This window comes from Eucyclogobius newberryi, unplaced genomic scaffold (genome assembly GCF_026437365.1).
Source record: "Eucyclogobius newberryi isolate DKJ021-1_F unplaced genomic scaffold, fEucNew1.0.hap1 SCAF_10, whole genome shotgun sequence".
NCBI lineage: Eukaryota > Metazoa > Chordata > Actinopteri > Gobiiformes > Gobiidae > Eucyclogobius > Eucyclogobius newberryi.
Genome location: NW_027315724.1, coordinates 26,222,294 through 26,241,561, shown reverse-complemented (window position 1 = coordinate 26,241,561; position 19,268 = coordinate 26,222,294). Strand labels below are relative to the sequence as shown.

General features: G+C 40.6%; 3 protein-coding genes across 4 annotated transcripts; 2 read left to right on the top strand and 1 right to left on the bottom strand.

Moving 5' to 3' along the window:
• Window positions 1–3,000: 3,000 nt before the first annotated feature.
• On the bottom strand, window positions 3,001–8,506 carry ywhag2 (3-monooxygenase/tryptophan 5-monooxygenase activation protein, gamma polypeptide 2). Its single transcript, XM_072464430.1, has 2 exons — window positions 8,229–8,506; window positions 3,001–6,067 (listed from the first exon to the last, which is right to left on the bottom strand). The coding sequence occupies exons 1-2, from the start codon at window positions 8,313–8,315 to the stop codon at window positions 5,411–5,413; spliced, it is 744 nt and encodes a 247-aa protein (XP_072320531.1). The 5' UTR covers window positions 8,316–8,506; the 3' UTR covers window positions 3,001–5,410.
• Window positions 8,507–10,523: 2,017 nt separating this feature from the next.
• Window positions 10,524–11,859, top strand: LOC140371406 (RIMS-binding protein 2). Its single transcript, XM_072458521.1, has 5 exons — window positions 10,524–10,812; window positions 10,923–11,079; window positions 11,283–11,407; window positions 11,478–11,549; window positions 11,621–11,859. Exons 1-5 carry the CDS (start codon window positions 10,591–10,593, stop codon window positions 11,684–11,686), a joined length of 642 nt encoding a protein of 213 aa, XP_072314622.1. The 5' UTR covers window positions 10,524–10,590; the 3' UTR covers window positions 11,687–11,859.
• Window positions 11,860–16,107: 4,248 nt separating this feature from the next.
• Window positions 16,108–18,932, top strand: LOC140371389 (dehydrogenase/reductase SDR family member 11-like). 2 transcript variants are annotated; one of them, XM_072458502.1, is made up of 8 exons: window positions 16,108–16,130; window positions 17,080–17,238; window positions 17,755–17,964; window positions 18,043–18,137; window positions 18,253–18,382; window positions 18,458–18,550; window positions 18,617–18,682; window positions 18,800–18,932. In XM_072458502.1, exons 2-8 carry the CDS (start codon window positions 17,107–17,109, stop codon window positions 18,839–18,841), a joined length of 768 nt encoding a protein of 255 aa, XP_072314603.1. In that variant the 5' UTR covers window positions 16,108–16,130; window positions 17,080–17,106; the 3' UTR covers window positions 18,842–18,932. The 2 variants fall into 2 exon arrangements, with proteins under 2 accessions (XP_072314603.1, XP_072314611.1); XM_072458510.1 differs by having other exon boundaries at window positions 16,114–16,123.
• Window positions 18,933–19,268: the final 336 nt, after the last annotated feature.

The window sequence follows — 19,268 nt, the reverse complement described above, 5'->3', positions numbered from 1 at the left end:
GATATTATTGTGATACAGCTTCTATTTTTAGGCAAAGTGGCAATTTATGGGGTTAATTTCAATAGTTAATAAATGGATCGGATTGCTGAAAGCTTAAAGTACCTAAATTGTTTTTTGTCGTAAGTTATTATCACAATATAGGCCATACAAGGCTTTGGGCACAAGTTCTTATAATATGTGTTAATTATTAGCTTCAGACACAGCCTGTTTGCTGAAAAAGAGAAGGACATCATGTAACAAGATTTTCTCCTCTCTCTCTCATTAAAGCTTTGATTGCTTTAATGTAAAAGATCAACCCCCACTTTGAGTAATACGCCAATTAAGACTTTGTGCTTGTCCCAGGCTCAGAAAAAGACCCAAAACAGTTCATCCAGACAAATCAGTGTATGATTGTGAAGTCATTTTATAGAAAAGCCTGAAGTCATTTACATAACGCAGGTAGTGGCATATTTTCACATGAAATAATCAAAAATAATCTCATGGTACAATTCATTTCATCAGACAACATATATGAGAATGTGCTCCCTGAAATAGCCCCTTAAAACCTTTTAGTGGAATTCTGTCACAGTTTGATGAATAATACAAAGTCTAAATGTTATTGTAAATTATTCATTTTGCAGCACTCATGCATAACAGCTGTTTATACAAAAAAACCTCTTTGTCCCGTAATAAGATAAGATAAGATATTCCTTTATTGTCCCACATGGGGAAATTTCATTGGTGCAACGCAGGTAGATACAGAGGCAGATACAGAAGAACAGAACAGATCACTTATAGGAAGTCTGAAAAACACTTTCAGTAGAAGATCTCCTATAAATAAATAAAAACTCCCATAGACAAATAAATAAATAAATACCATTGCATGTGATCCAGACAGTAATTGCACATGAATATGTGTCACGACAGCACATAGTAATAATGACACCCCGTCTGATTGTTTGCCTCTTCGGGTGTCATTTATTTGTTCAAGATGAACTCGGAGGGTCCATACTTCGGCCTCTGTAGTGGAGAGCCTGTCACATTGATGTCTCTGGTCTATTCACTGTCTACTCACAGGCTGCAGGGAGCACTATTTTTAGATTTGTAGATCGGTCCCCTCGTTCTTCTCTCCATCTCTTCTTTATCTTTTCTTTTCTTTTCTCTGTCTAATAGTTGGATATTTCTGGAACGAAGCGGATTATATCTTCTTTGAATTGTTGAAGTGTGGATTGCATCGTGATACAGCGTAAACTTTGAAATCTTGCTTATCATCTTTGAAAGTCTTTGCTGTTGACGCGAGCACATTTTTCTTTATATAATTGTACTCCTAATCTTTGCATTTTGACTTTTCCCTCTTTGCCACAGCACATTATGTCCTTGTGTTAGTAATGCATAATGATTTTGCATATGTGTGTTACACTGAATGCTCTACACAGAATTACATTTAGGTGTTTCAAATCGAGATCCAGCTGTTTGAAACTATAATCTCTTTATTTTTCATTATGTTCATTGTCTACTTGACCACTTGCTTTGTCAGACACACTCCTGATGCCCTTGGGGTCAAGCACCACAAAAAACCCAGTGAGGGGGAAATGGTGCCTCGTGTCCAGTGTTTACAAAGGAAATCAATGAGTTCAAACAAAGAACTCACATTTGATGACCTTAGAAAAAATAATAATAATAAGTTTCCTCTAAAGATACTTGCAAAGGACCCCAAGTGCCATGACTTTAAAAAGGTAAGAGCACAGATTAGTTAATTTGACAATGAGCTAAATCCACTGCAGTTTTGACCTTCAGGAGAAATATTCCCATTTTGAATACAAAATTACCTTCTTGTCATGCTTGGGCCATAACCATTACATGACATCAGTGCACTGTTGACTGTGATGTAGTGTGACATGAGGCTTATGTCTGATCAAAAGTGTTGGCCCTCTAGTTAAAAGGCCATCACCTTTGAGTGACATCCGGGTTGTGTCTGCAACCGACAGGCTGCTGGTCAAAGGGAAATGTGTGTGTGCACAATGTAAACCATTTGGCCTGCTTGAATCAGTTATGAGTTTATTTTATTTTTTATTTCCCATGATACATGACCTCTGCATCTTCCAGGAAGGTTACATCAATTAGTGCTTGGTTAGATAGAAGTTGTGACAGCAGACTGCATGTTCTAACAAACACAATTGTGTCGATGCAAAGTGTGTTTCAAGGTTAAACTAAATGTACTGTAGATACATTAGCCAGTACATTACTGGGTCTGGTGTGCTCTGACTTAAGGCCTACTATGTGCTAGATCCTGAAATAATGTGATGCAGTAATATGCTGGCTCTCGGCAGGATGGAGCCAACAATATCCTATGTGCTTTAAGCTTTCATTTCTACAGGATGCAATAGGTGTGTGCTGAACAGTGCAGTAAGAAGCTGGGCTACCAGTTAGATCCTTATTATAGCCCTAGCAACAGCTCCAGGATTGGTGCATGAAGAGAGAGAGTCGAACTGTGATTGGCTGGTGACTAGGACCGTTCAAAGCGCAGAATTTCATCTCGTGAAAGGTTGAGTGCAGCAGGCTGCAGCGGGAGGCTGCAGTGATGGTGGGCGGTGGATCCAACTGCTTCAGCAGTTCAGGTACTACACTCTGGGCCTCAGATGAAAAACACATGTCTTACGGCTTTTATAGTGCAATAACACAATCAACACACACTCTATCTCTGATGTATCATGAAATTCACAGAACTCCCTTGGGATGGTCATACTCTGTATCTTTTGAAGTAACACTCTTTGATCTATGGCCTGATTTAGTTAATGATTGTAATAGCGGCCTTTTGTATGCATGAGTTCACTGGTGTGTCTGCACTGCAGCTATAGGCCCACCACAGGCTGCAATACCTTTACACATACATGCATAATATGCAAGGACTGTTGTACTACCAACTGCAGTTTACCTGAGGTTAAATGGTGTGCAATGATGCTGTTGGTTGTCATGGTGTTGTATGGTATGGCTGCATTATAGAGAAGAGAAAATTAAGAATACAGATAAACAAATAACTTTAATGGACAACAGATGGGAATCAAAGATTTTCAAAGAACACATTTTAAATCTCAGCTGGTGTCCGTATTGATATAGGTCTAATCTGCGAATGCCTGGTCAATATTGTTGTTTTTTGTTTTCACGTCACAAAGCAGGGGTAAAAATTAAAATAATAAAACTTTAACTTAAAAAACATGTGAAAACAGAAATTCTTTAAAAAAATATAATGCATTTTCATGGCAATGTGTGAACGTGTCCTGACGTGGCTTTGGGCAGGTGTCACTCACAAACCTCTCATTGGCCACAAAGAGAACATCAAAGCTCATGCTGGACAGTAATAGTAATATGTCTCTAAAACACTCCGGTGTATGTGTGAGCAGCTGCACAGAATTAGGCAAAATATCCATACTATTTGTCTGGCAAGCCATCAACTTTATACTAAGTTAAAAATAAAAGGAGGCAGCTGGGACAAAGTGTGAGCTCATGCAGACTGACTCATGGTGGCATAGTTGGCATACATGAACAAGGTTGTGTGACCGACCTTAAGGCTTTGGGTTTGTCGTCTAAGTCACTACATCTGCATGAAAACCACCTTTCTCAATAGTATGAAAATAAAGTTCTTAAACTGCAACTTGCTTCAATAAAATGTAACATATAGATTTAGCAGCATTTAAATAACTTCAGCAGCTTTTTGTGCTTTGCAGCAAGTTCGTTCGCTCCTGTTTGTCAGTCGTTTATCTTTCTATGTATGCATCATTGAATTGTAATACATAAATTGGGGTTGGACGTTAAAACACACACAAGGGGATTTTTTTCTTGCATACATGCGAGCAAACTTAAATACTGGCACACAATTCCTTTTTGGTAAAGGTTGACTTGCAAATGAGGCCGTTTCAAATCGAATACAGGCACAAATAGAAAGCACATACAATACTGAAGGGCACCAAACAAAGTGAAACATCTATGAAATGGTGCTCCACATGTTATGCATGGTAATATAATACACTAGACCACCACAGACATGGCATGTTGATAATTTTTGTCATTATATTTTTTTATTATCATCGCTATTATTTTGATTCTTGTGCAACTGCTACATAATGACTCACATTCAAGATATTTTGTCACTCAGGAACAGCTAAAAGGTATAAAAACAAAAATGTATACTGCTAAAATAAAATATATGGTCCATGTTGTGAATTCATAACAGAAACATTGAGGCTGAAAACGTCACCATTATTCAAACGAGAGAATAGCATGACAAAAAAGTACTTAAAATACTGTTCAATGAAAATATATCAGAATCATACTGTAATGTGACAAACACCAGCAGCTAAGGTTAAGTGATCACTGGTGGATTTTATCTTCCTCTTTTCTTTCAACAAATCAAAAACACATATTGCATGTCACTATAGCAACGTCCATTACAGGTACATTTTTACGATCACCATTTTGGTGTAGCAAATTAAAACAATAACAAAACAAAATAAATTAGAAATAAATATTAGACAAAGCCTGTTTTTCAATCATATATACTTAACACCCACAGTTTAAGTTAATAAAGTCAAGCTACTGTATATAAATACATCACCAGCATGCACAATATTGAATAATTGATATTATTGTCATCATCTTACACTGAAGAAACAATATAGTAGGCAAGTGCATTTAATAAAACAAACACAGAAGTAAACCACAAACTCTGATGCTGCTTTTTTAGTATTTTTTGTCTTTTTGTTGTATTGTTAAGTCTCTGCCTTTAGTAATCTTCACGTCCAACAGTTGGTTCCAGTGACAATTGAAGACTATTCTGTGAGATGCCAAATACATTTCAGACAGAAAAGAGGGGATTATAATTGTTCTAATTTCTAATAATTAAAAGCTATAGATTAATCATCTTTAAAACTTGGACTCTGGGACAGGTATACCTTGTAGCTAGAGTGGGAAAAATGTCTTTCATAGGGGCCATTTACTACTACTACTGGAACCAATGCAAACTATTTTGTGAAGCATTCCATTCAAGCATTTTCTCTCTCAAGTGACTCAATTGCATCTCTATCGCGCAAAAACCTAACTAAGCAGCTTATCTTGATAAGACAAGATCAGTTCCTATGCCATTGTGAGGCTGCCATTTCAATCCAACAACAACCACTTCAGACTGATTGACTGACATAGTGGTTTGGCAAATGTCAAAGAGAAAATCAAGAAGACGGAGGCCCCTTTCAACTTTATATATATATTTCTATATATATTTAAACTAAGATTTAACCTCCACTCTCCCCTTTCTTTAGATTCTTTTCTTTTAACTCATGGAAAAATAAAGAACTGCGTCAGCGGTAGTATCATTGGCAAAAGCGACTGCCAAAGTCCACCGGCCTTTCAACATTTTTTGTCAAAGTGTGACTTCTCTTTAATTGTTGCCCTCCCCGCCCTCGTCGTCCTGCTGGTCACTTGTCCACAGTGTCAAGTTGTCTCGCAGCAGCTGCATGATCAGAGTGGAGTCTTTGTAAGAGTCTTCATTGAGGGTGTCTAGCTCGGCGATGGCATCGTCGAAGGCGGTCTTGGCCAGATGGCAGGCCTGCTCCGGCGCGTTCTGGATCTCGTAGTAAAACACAGAGTAGTTGAGGGCCAGGCCCAGGCGGATGGGGTGAGTGGGCTGCATGTGCTCTTTGCTGATCTCATGGGCCTCATTATAGGCCTTCTCCGAGGACTCTACCACCGTAGCCCTCTTCTCACCTGTGGCCACCTCAGCCAGGTACCGGTAGTAGTCGCCTTTCATCTTCAGGTAAAACACCTTGCTCTCGTGCTGTGTCTCATTGCAGTTTTTGATCAGGAAGTTGTCCAAGAGGTTGAGGACATCTTGGCACACAGCCTCCAGCTCCTTCTCAATCTTCTCTCTGTAGGCACGCACCATCTCAATCTTCTTCTCATTGCCGTCGGTCGAAGTTTTCTGCTCGATACTGGAGATGACCCTCCAGGATGAGCGGCGTGCACCCACTACGTTCTTGTAGGCCACAGACAGCAGGTTCCTCTCCTCATTAGACAGTGCCTCGTTCAGCTCTGTGACCTACAAAACAAGGGAAACAGGTTTTAATCGTAGGCAACGGCCCTTTTCACTTAAGAAAAACTTACTAGTTATTCATGCTTTTACATTTGAAAACCAGTCAGCATGGAAAGATGAAAGATGAGCAATATTTGACATGTGCAAGTCCTTGTTTCCATGGTAATGCATTAATTTAGAGGCCCTCGAGCTTCAGCTGCCACGTTGATTGCTAATGCTAGGTTGAAACGATATTTAAGTAGTGGTAGTGGTGGTTGGGAGCAGGGGGAGGTCCGAGATGGCTAAAGTGTTCCCACGAGCACTTGAGGCCAGCTGCACTGTAAATGAAAACCATCACTACTCGGGCGGTTCACGTGTCCTTCTGACCTTCTCTACAGCGCCCACTGACCTTTTTGCCCATCTAAGCCGCTGTGCTTCTGCATCCCCATCTACGCGTGTTCAGACTGGACAGATTGGGGCAAGACTGAAGGCAAGTTACACCATGACGCAATCAGAACATAATGTGACTCAGGGGTTTTGAAATACAGCAGAGAAAACCAATCCATTAACTCATTCTAAGCTCACATGTGCTGTTCATTATTGATTATTAGCATAGAATTTGACCTAAACCAATCACCGCGTCCTGATTCTTCACTTGATATGTTTCTCCTTGATGTTTTGACATTCGTTGCCCGGGCAGTTGAGCACAAACATGGCGGAACATTATCAGCTTCAGTGGATAGATAAAGAGGAGGGCCAAACCCTTCGGACTCTAGACCTTTGAGTGATCGGATCAGATTTGGCGCACAAACCTATTGATCTGATTTTGAAAAGAAGAAATGCAAGAATGACATGACAGTATGTAAAGTATAGAACCGTAAAAGCATTGCAAAGCTGGCCTCTATTGCTTTATCGTGGGAGCTTGCTTCATTATAAAATTGACAGGTTTAGAAGTGAAAATGTGGCAAGGATTTGGTGAGGGATTTCCCTGCTATTACAGAGTGAAGGTACACGCCCAGCACTGACATGGCAGTTTGTTCCAAGGGAAAAGATGCCATCCTTGCACTGGCATCACCCCAGCCCCAGTAACCAAAACCCTGGTATCAAATGATCCACTGGGACTTGAAAATGACACATGTTCCCAATTTGACTCATATAATGATATCATCTTGTGTCCGCACTTGAAGGCCCGGACAAGTCCACTACAATGCTGTTTTTCGACATTAACTTGGTATGACACAGCATTTTCCTGTCCCGCTGTCTCCTCAGTATAACTCAAGGGTGAATCAAATTCTCAGATTTTCCTAAGAGGCCGGGCAGAGAAAACCATCCTAACACTGACCAATAAGAACTGAGCCAGCTCTAAAGAGGAAGGCCACCACTGCCAACTCATATCTTAGACTACACTATGTCACTGATCTAAATGAACTTTCAGGCCTAATCAGTTGCTTCTGAATAGGCAAAGTTAAAGTAAAGATTGGGGAAAAGGAGCAACCTGCCAATTTGTGTCTCTCTGCAATATGACAAAGAATATTCTAGATGGTGCTGCCGCCTGCGTTAGTTTGAGGGAAAAACTCTACTCTGTGTGAAGAAGCCATAATTAAAGGCTTATTAACAGCATGGCTTATAAACACCGTTGCTGCAGGCTTATATGTTTAAAATGATAGGCTAATTACAATTGTTGAAAAGAAAATGACAAAGAGCAGAGGATGAGAAAGAGAAAGAGGGGGAGGAGAGAAAGGAGGCGGAGGAGGGCGCAGCAGAAGCAGCCCAGGCTCCCCAACAGCAGCAGCAGCCTTGGCTTTTAGAAATGCTCCATAATGAAAGGAAGGGGAGGTGGGCTGCTAAAGGGGAGTGGGAGATGCAATCGAGTGAGCTCATTAAAGGCGGCACGGGAGACGTCCAGTGGGGGCCCCCCGTGCGCGCTCCGCCGCGGCTCCAGCGGACACCACAGTGGGCTTCAAGGCACCGCCCAAAAGAGTGTTCGGGATGGAATAAATGAGGAAAAACTGGGCTGGGACATGTAACAGATGGATGACACTGGTTACACACAGACACAATGACAATGTCGAATGGTTGTTAATCTAATTAAGGCATGGCTTTGTGTCGGACAGATCATTCAGAGTTAAATCCCATTCATTCATTCATACATGCGACATAGAGACCTAATGATTTCTAATGGACTTACCGATTTCATAGCAGCCGCCATGTCATCATATCTCTCAGCCTGCTCCGCCAGCCTGGCTTTCTGAACCAGCTGCTCGCGATCAACCATTTTTTGCGTTGATAATTGGTTGCTTGGGTCGAGCTTGCTCTATTCGGGTATTGGACAGTGAAATGGTCGTTATTTGAATCGCAATGCAGTGAAATCCTAGGCGCACCTCACGCTGCAGCTGTTCCCTGCTGTCTGTCTGTGTGCTCCGCTCAGACGGGACACCCTCTCTCCTCCTCGCTCCTCACGCGCCCTCCCCCTCCTCACGCGCCCTCCCCCTCCTCACGCGCCCTCCCCCTCCTCACGCGCCCTCCCCCTCCTCACGCGCTCTTCCCCGGCGGCTGCGTCATCATCGGGAAGGTGGGAGTCGGTGCCGATGATGTAACAGTCCGTACATAGGGCCATGCGCGCACGAGAGCACCGGTGGGGCGCTGTGGGCTTGTGGGATATTGAGTTTGGAAAGGACAAACGTAAAGGCCCGGGCGTGTCCTGGCCATGGTCCTGGCCCAGTGTAAAATATGTGATGTCCTTTTGAAGCCAAGCATGACATCTTCCTCTAACGTGTGTGGCTGAAGTTTGAAGTTTGCACAAGCAGCTGTAAACTAAAGGTGGGTAAGAACTAAAGCCATATGTCTATGTTTGCTTAATATATAATATTTCATTCCGTGATAATTCACTGCACTGTGTATTAACTCGTAGTGCAATCATTTAAAGACTATACACTATATCCAGAAACTATTTCATCAGCTGAAGTGTGGATATCTATGGCTGATATCCTGGGCCCAGCACAAGCTGCAGGCCTCAGACTTACATCTTGATCTAACTGCTCTGTGGTGTCTCTGAAGTGAAATGTGAGCACTTCCTGACCTCAGGACTAAATGCTCCTGACCATAGACCAAAGTATCTCTGAATCAGAATTCAGAATCACACTCATTATTACTTATGAACAGAATTCACAAACAGGAACTTGCTTGGGTGAACATAAAACAATGAACAATGATAAAACAACCTATATAAAATCAAAAGGGCACGCATGAAAGAAAAACAATGTAAATCTGCTCTAGGATAAAAAAAAATAGGCTTACCATGTACTCAAAATGTATGTGTATTGAACAGATATTAAAAATAAAAACACCCATAAATATCTGTTTACGTCACCTCCACATCAGTTTTCCTCAATGATCCACTGGTTTCCTTCAATTTGTCTGTGGCCAGTGGCCAATTTTAGATTAACAACTTCACCTAAAATGGGCTTCTTATTTTGTAAGTAAGTTCATATATTATATGAACTTTATTTTACATCATACTTTTCTTGCCATTGAAAACATTTGACATGTTTGGGTGTCACTATCCAGACAAATGATCAGCAGACCAATCAAAACAACTGAAACAGATCATGTGATGTTGTGGCAACTATTTAAATGGTTTATAGTTAATTCCTGTTATTGATACAAGAGCGTGTCCTCTCCAACCTTAAGTGGACCTTTTCACCTGACTTCACCTATACCATGTTCTTGATAACAGCACCCTCTTCTGGTTAAACCCCAACAACGTCAAAAGAGGCAATAAAGTGCTAATTTTATGACCAACTGGCACAAAATAAAATGTATTTTGCAGGCTTATCTTATTAGCCTATAATCATAAAAAACATGTTATTACTGTATTCACACTATTAATGCCAGATCCGTTTTTTCATAGAATTGTAAATGTGTAAATGTGTGTAAATCAAACACACAGACATACTCTGTGTAAACATGTTCCTCCCTCTTTTATGCCTGAGATTATCAGCTACTGACCTGGTCAGAGGTCACACAGGAAGTGTTTTGTAGTGAGCAGTAAAGTAGGTCAAGTCATAAGAGGAGGAGCTAAGTGAAAGGGCTGACAGTTGTCTTAACTTCTCTTTTATCAACTTAAATGTCAGCTTGCTCTAAGCTAATTATTGATATGAAGAAGTGCTGTGGATAACCTTATGCAAAACAGGGACTGTACATACTTTCATACAACTTTAGACATTGCAAGTCCATTTACTACATCACCTATTGTATTTACAGTGTATACCCACTAATGTTAAGTTACAGGAAGTAAGATTGAATCTGTCTTTCCCATGACTGTTGTAGCAGCCGTCTTACATTAAAGCAGGCACTTTGAATAGACCTCTAATGACAGATCCACATCCATTCATTAGTGCAATATAGTTCCAGGTCCATCCACTTTCTTCAAAGAGGATTACTCTATCAGCTGCTTAGCTTTGTTACCTCAAATAAGGATGACGCTAAAGAGCTGTGCTGTCTATTGCAGCCATCTGTCTGAGTGAAGACGTGGCCTCACACAGGTCTCTATGGACAGTCATCTGGAGCTGGATGTTTTAATATTTCCAGATGAGGTGAGAGTTGCTACGCCCGAGGACATCCAAGAATGGGAACTCGAGACTGCCAGCCAGGTTTCCATCCCAACAGTTCGTCTGTTTGTGGCACTGTACCCATACAACCCTGCGGCAATGTCTCCCAACTACGAGGCCGCTGCAGAGGAGCTGCCATTTGTCCCCGGGCAGATCATCAAGGTAGGCAATACAATCGTTGTATAGACGTTTTATCATTTGCAGTGTCATTACATTTTAATTAAACATGACAGACTTCTGGAGTCGTGATTTGTTTTGAAATCCCCTTGTAGGTTTGTGGTGATAAAGATTCTGATGGTTTCTATCACGGGGAGTCTGGGGGCCTCTCTGGGTTTGTGCCCAGTAACATGGTGGCTGAAGTGCCAGTGGACGATGAATACCTGAAGTACCTCCTACTGCAGCAGGGCTTCATTCCTGTGGACCATAGAGGTAAAGCTCTGTACTAGGAAAACTGATAAGACAAAGTCAACAAGAAATGTGCAAAGACAAGACCTTTCTCAGTTAAAACTAAAAATGTACACAAAATATCTTGCTGCATTATGATTTTGGGCAGCTGTATTACACCACCACAAGTGACTTCAAGATTTGAAATTCCAACTTAACACCAATAACTGACTTAGTGTTTTGTGTAGGTATGACTTTGACTCCTGAACTGAGCAGCAGTGCGGTGAGTATTCCTGATGACTTGGTGGTGCGGCGGATGGTGGCCTTATTTGACTATGATCCATGGGAAAGTTCACCGAATATTGACAGTGACGTGAGTCCGATTCATGCATTTCACGTCCGTCTTAAATCAAACCGTTCTTTAAACATGATTTTCTTCTCAGGAAGAACTCTGCTTTCGCTCAGGGGACATCATTTATGTGCTAGGTGACATGGATCAAGATGGTTTTTACTATGTAAGTGTCTCCTAAATGTGTGCGTGTTAGTTCTGTACAGGTGCGATTTAACAGAACTATCCACGTTTCAGGGCGATCTACACGGAAGAAGAGGTTTGGTCCCCTCCAATTACTTACAGCCGCTGCCATGGGATTAGAGATCCTCATTTTAGGCTTTTTTTTTTTATTTGTACAAAAGACTGGAGACAGAAGAATGCCATACTGTATACAGAGCAGCTTATTGATGTGAGTCATTCAACAATCATTACAGTTTATTTATTTCACTTCAAATCGCTACTAAAAAAGTGCTACAGTGTAAACATAAACCGTGAAGCAGGTGCGGATTGGGAAAATACTTTGTACAACTGATGCGATGGACAATGGCCTTAAATACATTTAGTGTTCCCTTGTTTGCCTTATGCCCTGTTTGGACTGTGTTTTTATGCAGAACTGTAAAAAAGACTTTATGTCATGCTACAGTACAAAGATTGTACAAAAAAACCCCACCACATTGGACACACATTAAAGAGAGATATTGTATTCTATCATCTTTTTATTGTTGAATAAAGCATATATCGTTTAGCGGCATAAATTGCATGTGCTTTTTGACTGCAGAAATGTTAACAGAAATCCTATTCATACATTTTTACCTACATTTACATTTGAATTACAATTATTAAAGCGCATAGAAAAAGTTCCAGGTTCTTCTGTGTCTCCTGCAGCCATCAGTCCACTCATCCATAAAGTAGGAAACACTACACAGTGCAGAGGAGTTTAGTAGTGCTTTCTACTTTATGGGTGACAACACTGTACATCTGTCGCTTCTGTTCTGGTCGCTCCACGCACACGGACAATGTTTCTGAAAATACCCTTAAAATGCAACCATACGTCAATATTTCAAGCATGGCACGGATATCATTCATTAACACACCACGAAATCAATGTATAATATAATGAACATGTTTTTAGATCTTACCTGTTCGAGCAGAGGTGGAAAAAGAGAACCCCAGAAGTGAGCGTGTTCTTATATTAGCTCAGCCTCAGACAGGAAACGTTTAAAAAAAAAAATGCACATGCAAAATTTACTGAGATGTGAACTCCCACACACAATGACGATCTCAAATGTCAAAGTAGACAGATTTGACCATAGTTCAATGTAAACCTACTGAAAAGGAGAAAGAAGTAGCAGTAGCGTTGCATAGTAAACACATAAGTAAATAATGTATTGATTATTACATATAAGGCAGGAGCAATTAGTTGAATTTGTCGTGATCCAACATGTAGTATATAGCAGAGGAGAACTATTACTACTATAAATTCAAGAATTTTGTTAAACTTTCTTCAAATATGAATGTTATAAAGTGATTTAACCAATAATGTATCACTTTCAGAGCAAAAAACCCGTCTGTGGTGATTGCACGTGCCTATAGTTTCAATTGAACATTTGCACCGTTGCAGTGATGCTACAAATGACAAATGTGGTTGGTGTTTCTGAGAAGTGCTTCCCGCCTGAGCTGAGGTGTGGGTGGTGCAAAAGCAGTTCCCCATTCTGCAGCAGCACGGCGTGAAACAGGCGACAGTTCACAATTCAGAATAATAACGTAACGCAAGGCACAGACTCAAAACCTCAAAGTGGCACCTAAAGACACAAGAGGAAATGGGGGATGGGCTGCGAGCACCAAGTGTGAAAATGACAAAACAATGCTTAATGTACATATTTTGAAGTTACAATTCAGGGAAGGACAAAACCTCTATACAAGGTTGTTTTAAATGTTGTTTTAAATGTTTTCCTGTTTCTAATTTAGCCATTTATTATACATAATAAGTATACCATAACTTTGATTGAACAGTTTTGCAGCATTACAGTTTTACTCTGGCTGCACAGTTTATTATTTTGTTTAGCCTTTTCTGTATCTTATTCAAATTATATTCTAATATTCTAGTTAAATTGTTAGTTATTTGTCATATCTTTTGCAACACTGAAATCTCCCCATTGTGGGACAAACGAAGGTTCTTATCTTAACAAATGTTCAATCAAAAATGCTCTCAAGACTGCTTTGTCGTGTTGCTTGCTTGTTATTGCTATTGTAAAAGAATGATGAATTGTATGGGTTACAAACACTAGATGTTTGTTTTTACTGGACATTTCCAAACGTCCTCTGCATATGAAAGCAGACATGGCCGTAACTGTTGGCGAGCATGACTTTGCATCCTGCAGATCAGCACAGTATAGTTGTTCGAAACTCATTCCTGTGGAACATGGGATTACACCCAAAGGGATCCCTGCAGTACTTAGCGGGGTATAGATAGCGCCAGATTGCCAAAACAAGAGCAGTGTCTAATTTAATCTCATGACTTCATCCTGCACAGTTTAAACTCAGACCTGATTCAATTATCTTTTACCACTGATCAACTGAACCTCCGACAGTAGCTGATAACTGATCATTTAGCATATCCCACCAAAGTCCCATCATTGCTTGGTAAAACCCAGTCACCTGTGACCCCACACAGCATGAAGTCGAATGAAGAGGTTAAGTAGACATTAGGCATTAACCCTTTCAACATTTACATTTATTTCTGTTTCAATGGAAATTAATTTGCAGCTGACATCAGTAATGTCTGTTCAAACATTCCTCCTCAATCTCTGAAACTGAACACAACTAAAACATACAAGTTAAACACAAGGTTGGCTGTCACCATTATCTTTATCAATCATTTTAAAGACTAGACTGAATGTGATTATTTTTGATGATTGTATTTTTAAATGTGGTGAGTGGTGTGGAGAGTTGTAAAAACGCCTCATGCAGAGCAATAGGGTTTAACTAGAAACTTCACTGTCAATCGACCCCGATGCGTCTTGCTGATCCCAAACGTGTTTATGTATTTGTGACTATGAAAAATGCTATTCTGGAGGTATCTAAGGTAAGACATGTTTTTCGTAAAGTGGGAATTGCAGACCCAAAAACACACAGTTGTTTTTATTGTTTTATTCTGTGTTTTGTGAAGCACTTTGTGACTTCTGTCTGTGAAAGGTGCTATACAAATAAAATGTACTTACTTACTTACAGGCATCTATTTTACTTTTGTGATAAATGTTTTTGCTTCTGAAAAGAAAAGTGACCATTTGTGTGACAACCATAGAGACTGTATATGAATCCAAAAGATGAATCCAATTTAATAATTCAATAAGTCAAATTACAAGTTTTGCCTTGAAATTCAATTGTTGGTCAAATTAACCAGTGACTGAATCTGAAGCTTAATTTGACCATCATCAAGAAGATGTGGTTGTATTAGGGATCTATTTTTTTACCTCTGCATCCCAGATTGCTGCCCCCGGAATAGATCCATGCCCAGGATGCAATTCCCAGCGTTTAGGCCCCAAGAAGCAGCCCCCTGAGTGCAGCCCTCAGAGTGCAGCTCCCTGAGTGCAGCTCCCTGAGTCACTGAGTGCAGCCCTCTCAGAGTGCAGTCCTCAGAGTGCAGCCCTCAGAGTGCAGCCCTCAGAGTGCAGCCCCCAGGATGCGGCCCCCAGAGTGCAGCCCCCAGGATGCGGCCCCCAGAGTGCAGCCCCCAGGATGCGGCCCCCAGAGTGCAGCCCCCAGGATGCGGCCCCCAGAGTGCAGCCCCCAGGATGCGGCCCCCAGAGTGCAGCCCCCAGGATGCGGCCCCCAGAGTGCAGCCCCCAGGATGCGGCCCCCAGAGTGCAGCCCCCAGGATGCGGCCCCCAGAGTGCAGCCCCCAGGATGCGGCCCACTGCTTCCGTTGTAATCGCACTTTTGGTCGGGCGGGAAAGTGGAGAACGACGGAAAGTCTCGCTGCTAAAATATACCATAAATCAGATTACTTTTACTTAGAAATACCGGCAGTATATTAACATAGATTTGACCAAGGACGCTCCTGTTTCGAACTTCACTCCTGTATGTTAGGTTTTTTTTTTATTTCTTTTGCAAATGTTATCCACAACATGTTGATGAACACTCCAAGTCTGCATGCTCTTCTATAAAAGTCACCGCACACTACGGCTGTAGGTTATATAAATATAAATTACTTCTACAGTCTATGGTGACAACATGCCATGCTCTCAAACCTCATTAAAAGTCCACAAGTGAACAATTGTGTTTTTGAGTTTTTCCTCACGTGAACTCCTTTGAAAACAATGTGTTCATTTTATTTACATTATAGTATTATTTGCAGTAATATCAAATACTTGCAATGTTTTTAAATAAAGTAGCTTGAGTAGAATACATTAAGTCTGCTGGATCCAGGCTGCTCGGTGCTGCCACCCAGTGGACGCTTTCACATGTGACATCCACACGCGGCAGCTCCCCACAGGCCAAACTACACGAATAATTAAGATTAAAAACCCAAATAGTGTTTAGCCCCTGGACAATAGGGGACGAACACAATGTAAGCTTTATATCTGATGGTTACCTTTCTAAATGTTTTAAACTTGATGTTCATATTGGTCATGAACGCCTCACGATGACGTAGTAACGCTCATAGTTTGCTCATGCGCTTCTCCACTTTGTGTTGTATCGTGCCTCACATTTACTTTTATTAAAGTGCTACATAAACACAGATCTGGTCCAACGGGAGTGCCAGGTAAGTTTATCTTTTGCAGTATCATGTACACATTTCCCCTCACGAGCCTATAATGAACTACACGTCCTGGTCCAAAAGTCAATTGTAATATTCCGACCTCGGTCCCGGTCTGCGGGTCTGCTCGATCCTGGGTCTGCTCGATCCTGGGTCTGCTCGATCCTGGTTCTTCTCGATCCTGGGTCTGCTCGATCCTGGGTCTGCTCGATCCTGGTTCTTCTCGATCATCGGTCTGCTCGATCATGGGTCTGCTCGATCATGGGTCTGCTCGATCATGGGTCTGCTCGATCATGGGTCTGCTAGACTGGGGTTCTCTCACTTTTGAGGATAGAGACCCCTTATCGGTATGAACATATTTCAAAGACCCCTTATTGTTCTCCACAATGGCATCCCAATAACGATCCAAAGTTCAAACCATGTTTATTACAACATTTGCATTAATGATTTATTTCTCATAGTCCATATTTTATTGGTGTTGTTTCCACAAAAAACACTGGATGTTTTGGATTGCATATCATAAGATATAGTAGTATTCTTGTTATGATCAATGTTATCACAGCTTAAGGGGCCCCAACACCTGGCCCAGGCCAGTGGTTCCTCTCTACCCCCCATCTCCTGTAGTCCGTTCAGTTATTAAATCAGGTATTGTTTTATGACATTAAACAAAAGCAAGGACATTTAGATTAAGTTCAAAATCATCATACTAAGAATGTAACATTTTATTACAAGGAAGCATTTATACCGTTCTTTGTGTAAACTATAAGCAGAGGCCAAGACTCAATGTTTCTGTCAAAGAAATTCCTTCCCTCGAAGCATTAGAATCAAATATATATATATTTTACCCACTGTTTCTATACAGATTTATGTACATTTAATCAGTTTAATAAGCCTAATTTCGGTCCATAGTTTTATTTATTTTAAGCAGTTGATGATTTTTCTATCTATCCTACAGTGAACTGTCCCCAGGATTCTTCTGCAGATGGAGCGCTGGAGGGGTAGAGTGGCCCTCGTGACCGGCGCCTCAGTCGGGATTGGAGCTGCGATAGCCAAGGAGCTGGTACTGCACGGCATGAAGGTGATGGGTTGTGCCAGGGACGTGGAGAAAATAAAGGTATTGTCAGAAATGTATATCTGTATTTGATATGAGAGGTTTTTTTTTTAATGGAGTTTTTGTTTATAAGAGTTTTGTTTATAAGGGTTCTTCTATTGAGAGTGTCTTTTAAACTTCCTATAAGTTATGTGTCCTTTTCCTCTGTATCTACCTGCGTTGCAACAATGAAATTTGTTTATTTTATCATCTCAATCATCTCAATAACGATATTCAGGCAATAGTTTCACACTGTAAATGTCTGGATTGAGGTTCAAATGTCACTCAAAAACGTGAATGGACCATAAAATTGACCTCAAAAGGCCAGAAATATCACTTTACACACTTGTTTAGAAGAGTACACTATACACGTTTCAGTCTCTTTTTATATTATCATTACAGGCAGTACACTTGATCATTTTGTATATTTCCAAAACGGCAATTGTGACGTTATCAATTTTCCGATGTATCTTCCACCTCTACTTAGGCTATATAAATACATATACAATAACAACTCATCCTCTTGTGTATTGTTCTCAGAAACTGTCAGAGGAGTGTCGCGCTGCAGGCCACAGTGGCGTGCTGGTGCCTTACAAGTGCGACCTGACCAACGAAGAGGAGATTTTGACAATGTTCACGGACATTAAATCGCAGTATCGGGGAGTGGACGTGTGCATCAACAACGCTGGTTTGGCTCATCCAGACTCGCTCTTAAATGGACAAACCAGCGGCTGGAGGAACATGTTGGATGTAATTACAATTTTAAACAATTGAATCAGTGCTACTTCCAAACAAAGTATTGCAAAGAGTGTTGTTTCTGTGTTTTAGGTGAATGTCATTGCATTAAGTGTGTGCACCCGTGAAGCCTATCAGTCAATGAAGGAGAGGAATGTAGATGATGGACACATTATACACATAAACAGGTGAAAGTATTTACTAGTTGAAGTTGAAAAGACTAAACATTTGTTATGTTGACAGTCCTATTGTTTTATATGACCATGGGTTTTGTGTGTACTGTATTTGTTCGTATTGTTGCAGCATGAGTGGGCATCGTGTGGTGAACAGTGCAGATACTCATTTCTACAGTGCCACAAAGTTTGCGGTGACGGCCCTGACTGAAGGCCTGAGACAGGAACTACGAGAGGCCAAAACCCACATCAGAGCCACTGTGAGAAACATTGTATATCGTTCTTTAAAAAAATAAAAATAAATCTGTTCTGCTTGTTTATTTTGTCCTCTACAGTCCATATCCCCAGGTTTCGTGGAGACTGAGTTTTTCCCCCGGCTTTACTCACAGAACCCTGAAAAAGGTTCTACAGCCTACACAAAGTTAAAGGTAAGCCCATTGAGTGCTATTATTTTTTTGGACACTCTTCATTGTGATGTTTGATTTATTTAACAGTGTATTGAGGCTGTGGACGTTGCAAAAGCCGTGATCTACGCCCTAAGTGCACCTCCCCATGTGCAGGTAATAGCTGTATTATATTAGTTTGCATAGTTATGACATTTTGCTCTTTATGTTCGATATACACTGTGCCATCGGGTTGAGACTAATTAGATGACATTTTTGCTTTGTTTTTTTTAGATTGGAGACATTCAGATGCGCCCTGTGGAGCAACTGTCCTAAAATGAAAACTAACCAAATGTCTCTCTATTTTGGTATCCCATTATATCCAATAGACTTATTAACAGTGAACACTAATTAGCAAACCTGTTTTCTTTGTTTACATTTTTTATAACTCAGATTAAACAAAAACAATATAGTTCTGGGGCACAAACTCTATTATTACACATAAGTGAACCAATTTAGTGCTGCACAAACTAACCACTAGAGGCTGCTATTGTGTTTTAAACTGTTTTATAAATGACTGCTCCATAAAGTGTCATAATAAATATTCACTCAAATGTATACATCTATATCAATCTATACTTCTCATCTTCATCATTGCTATAACTGAATTTAAATTGGTAATTATGTAGTGTCTAGAAAAATACCCTTTATTCTGTATTGTTTTTTTTGTATATTTTAACAATTTCTCACTTGAATATGATCA

Excerpts from the sequence above, each read along its gene's own strand:
- ywhag2 (XM_072464430.1), bottom strand. The coding sequence starts at position 8,315 with ATGGTTGATCGCGAGCAGCTGGTTCAGAAAGCCAGGCTGGCGGAGCAG. Across the intron at positions 6,068-8,228 it reads TGGCGGCTGCTATGAAATCG|GTCACAGAGCTGAACGAGGC; the intron begins GTAAGTCCATTA and ends CTTGTTTTGTAG.
- LOC140371389 (XM_072458502.1), top strand. The coding sequence starts at position 17,107 with ATGGAGCGCTGGAGGGGTAGAGTGGCCCTCGTGACCGGCGCCTCAGTC. Across the intron at positions 18,138-18,252 it reads CACATTATACACATAAACAG|CATGAGTGGGCATCGTGTGG; the intron begins GTGAAAGTATTT and ends GTATTGTTGCAG. Across the intron at positions 18,551-18,616 it reads CAGCCTACACAAAGTTAAAG|TGTATTGAGGCTGTGGACGT; the intron begins GTAAGCCCATTG and ends TTTATTTAACAG.
- LOC140371406 (XM_072458521.1), top strand. The coding sequence starts at position 10,591 with ATGGACAGTCATCTGGAGCTGGATGTTTTAATATTTCCAGATGAGGTG. Across the intron at positions 10,813-10,922 it reads TCCCCGGGCAGATCATCAAG|GTTTGTGGTGATAAAGATTC; the intron begins GTAGGCAATACA and ends ATCCCCTTGTAG. Across the intron at positions 11,080-11,282 it reads CATTCCTGTGGACCATAGAG|GTATGACTTTGACTCCTGAA; the intron begins GTAAAGCTCTGT and ends TGTTTTGTGTAG.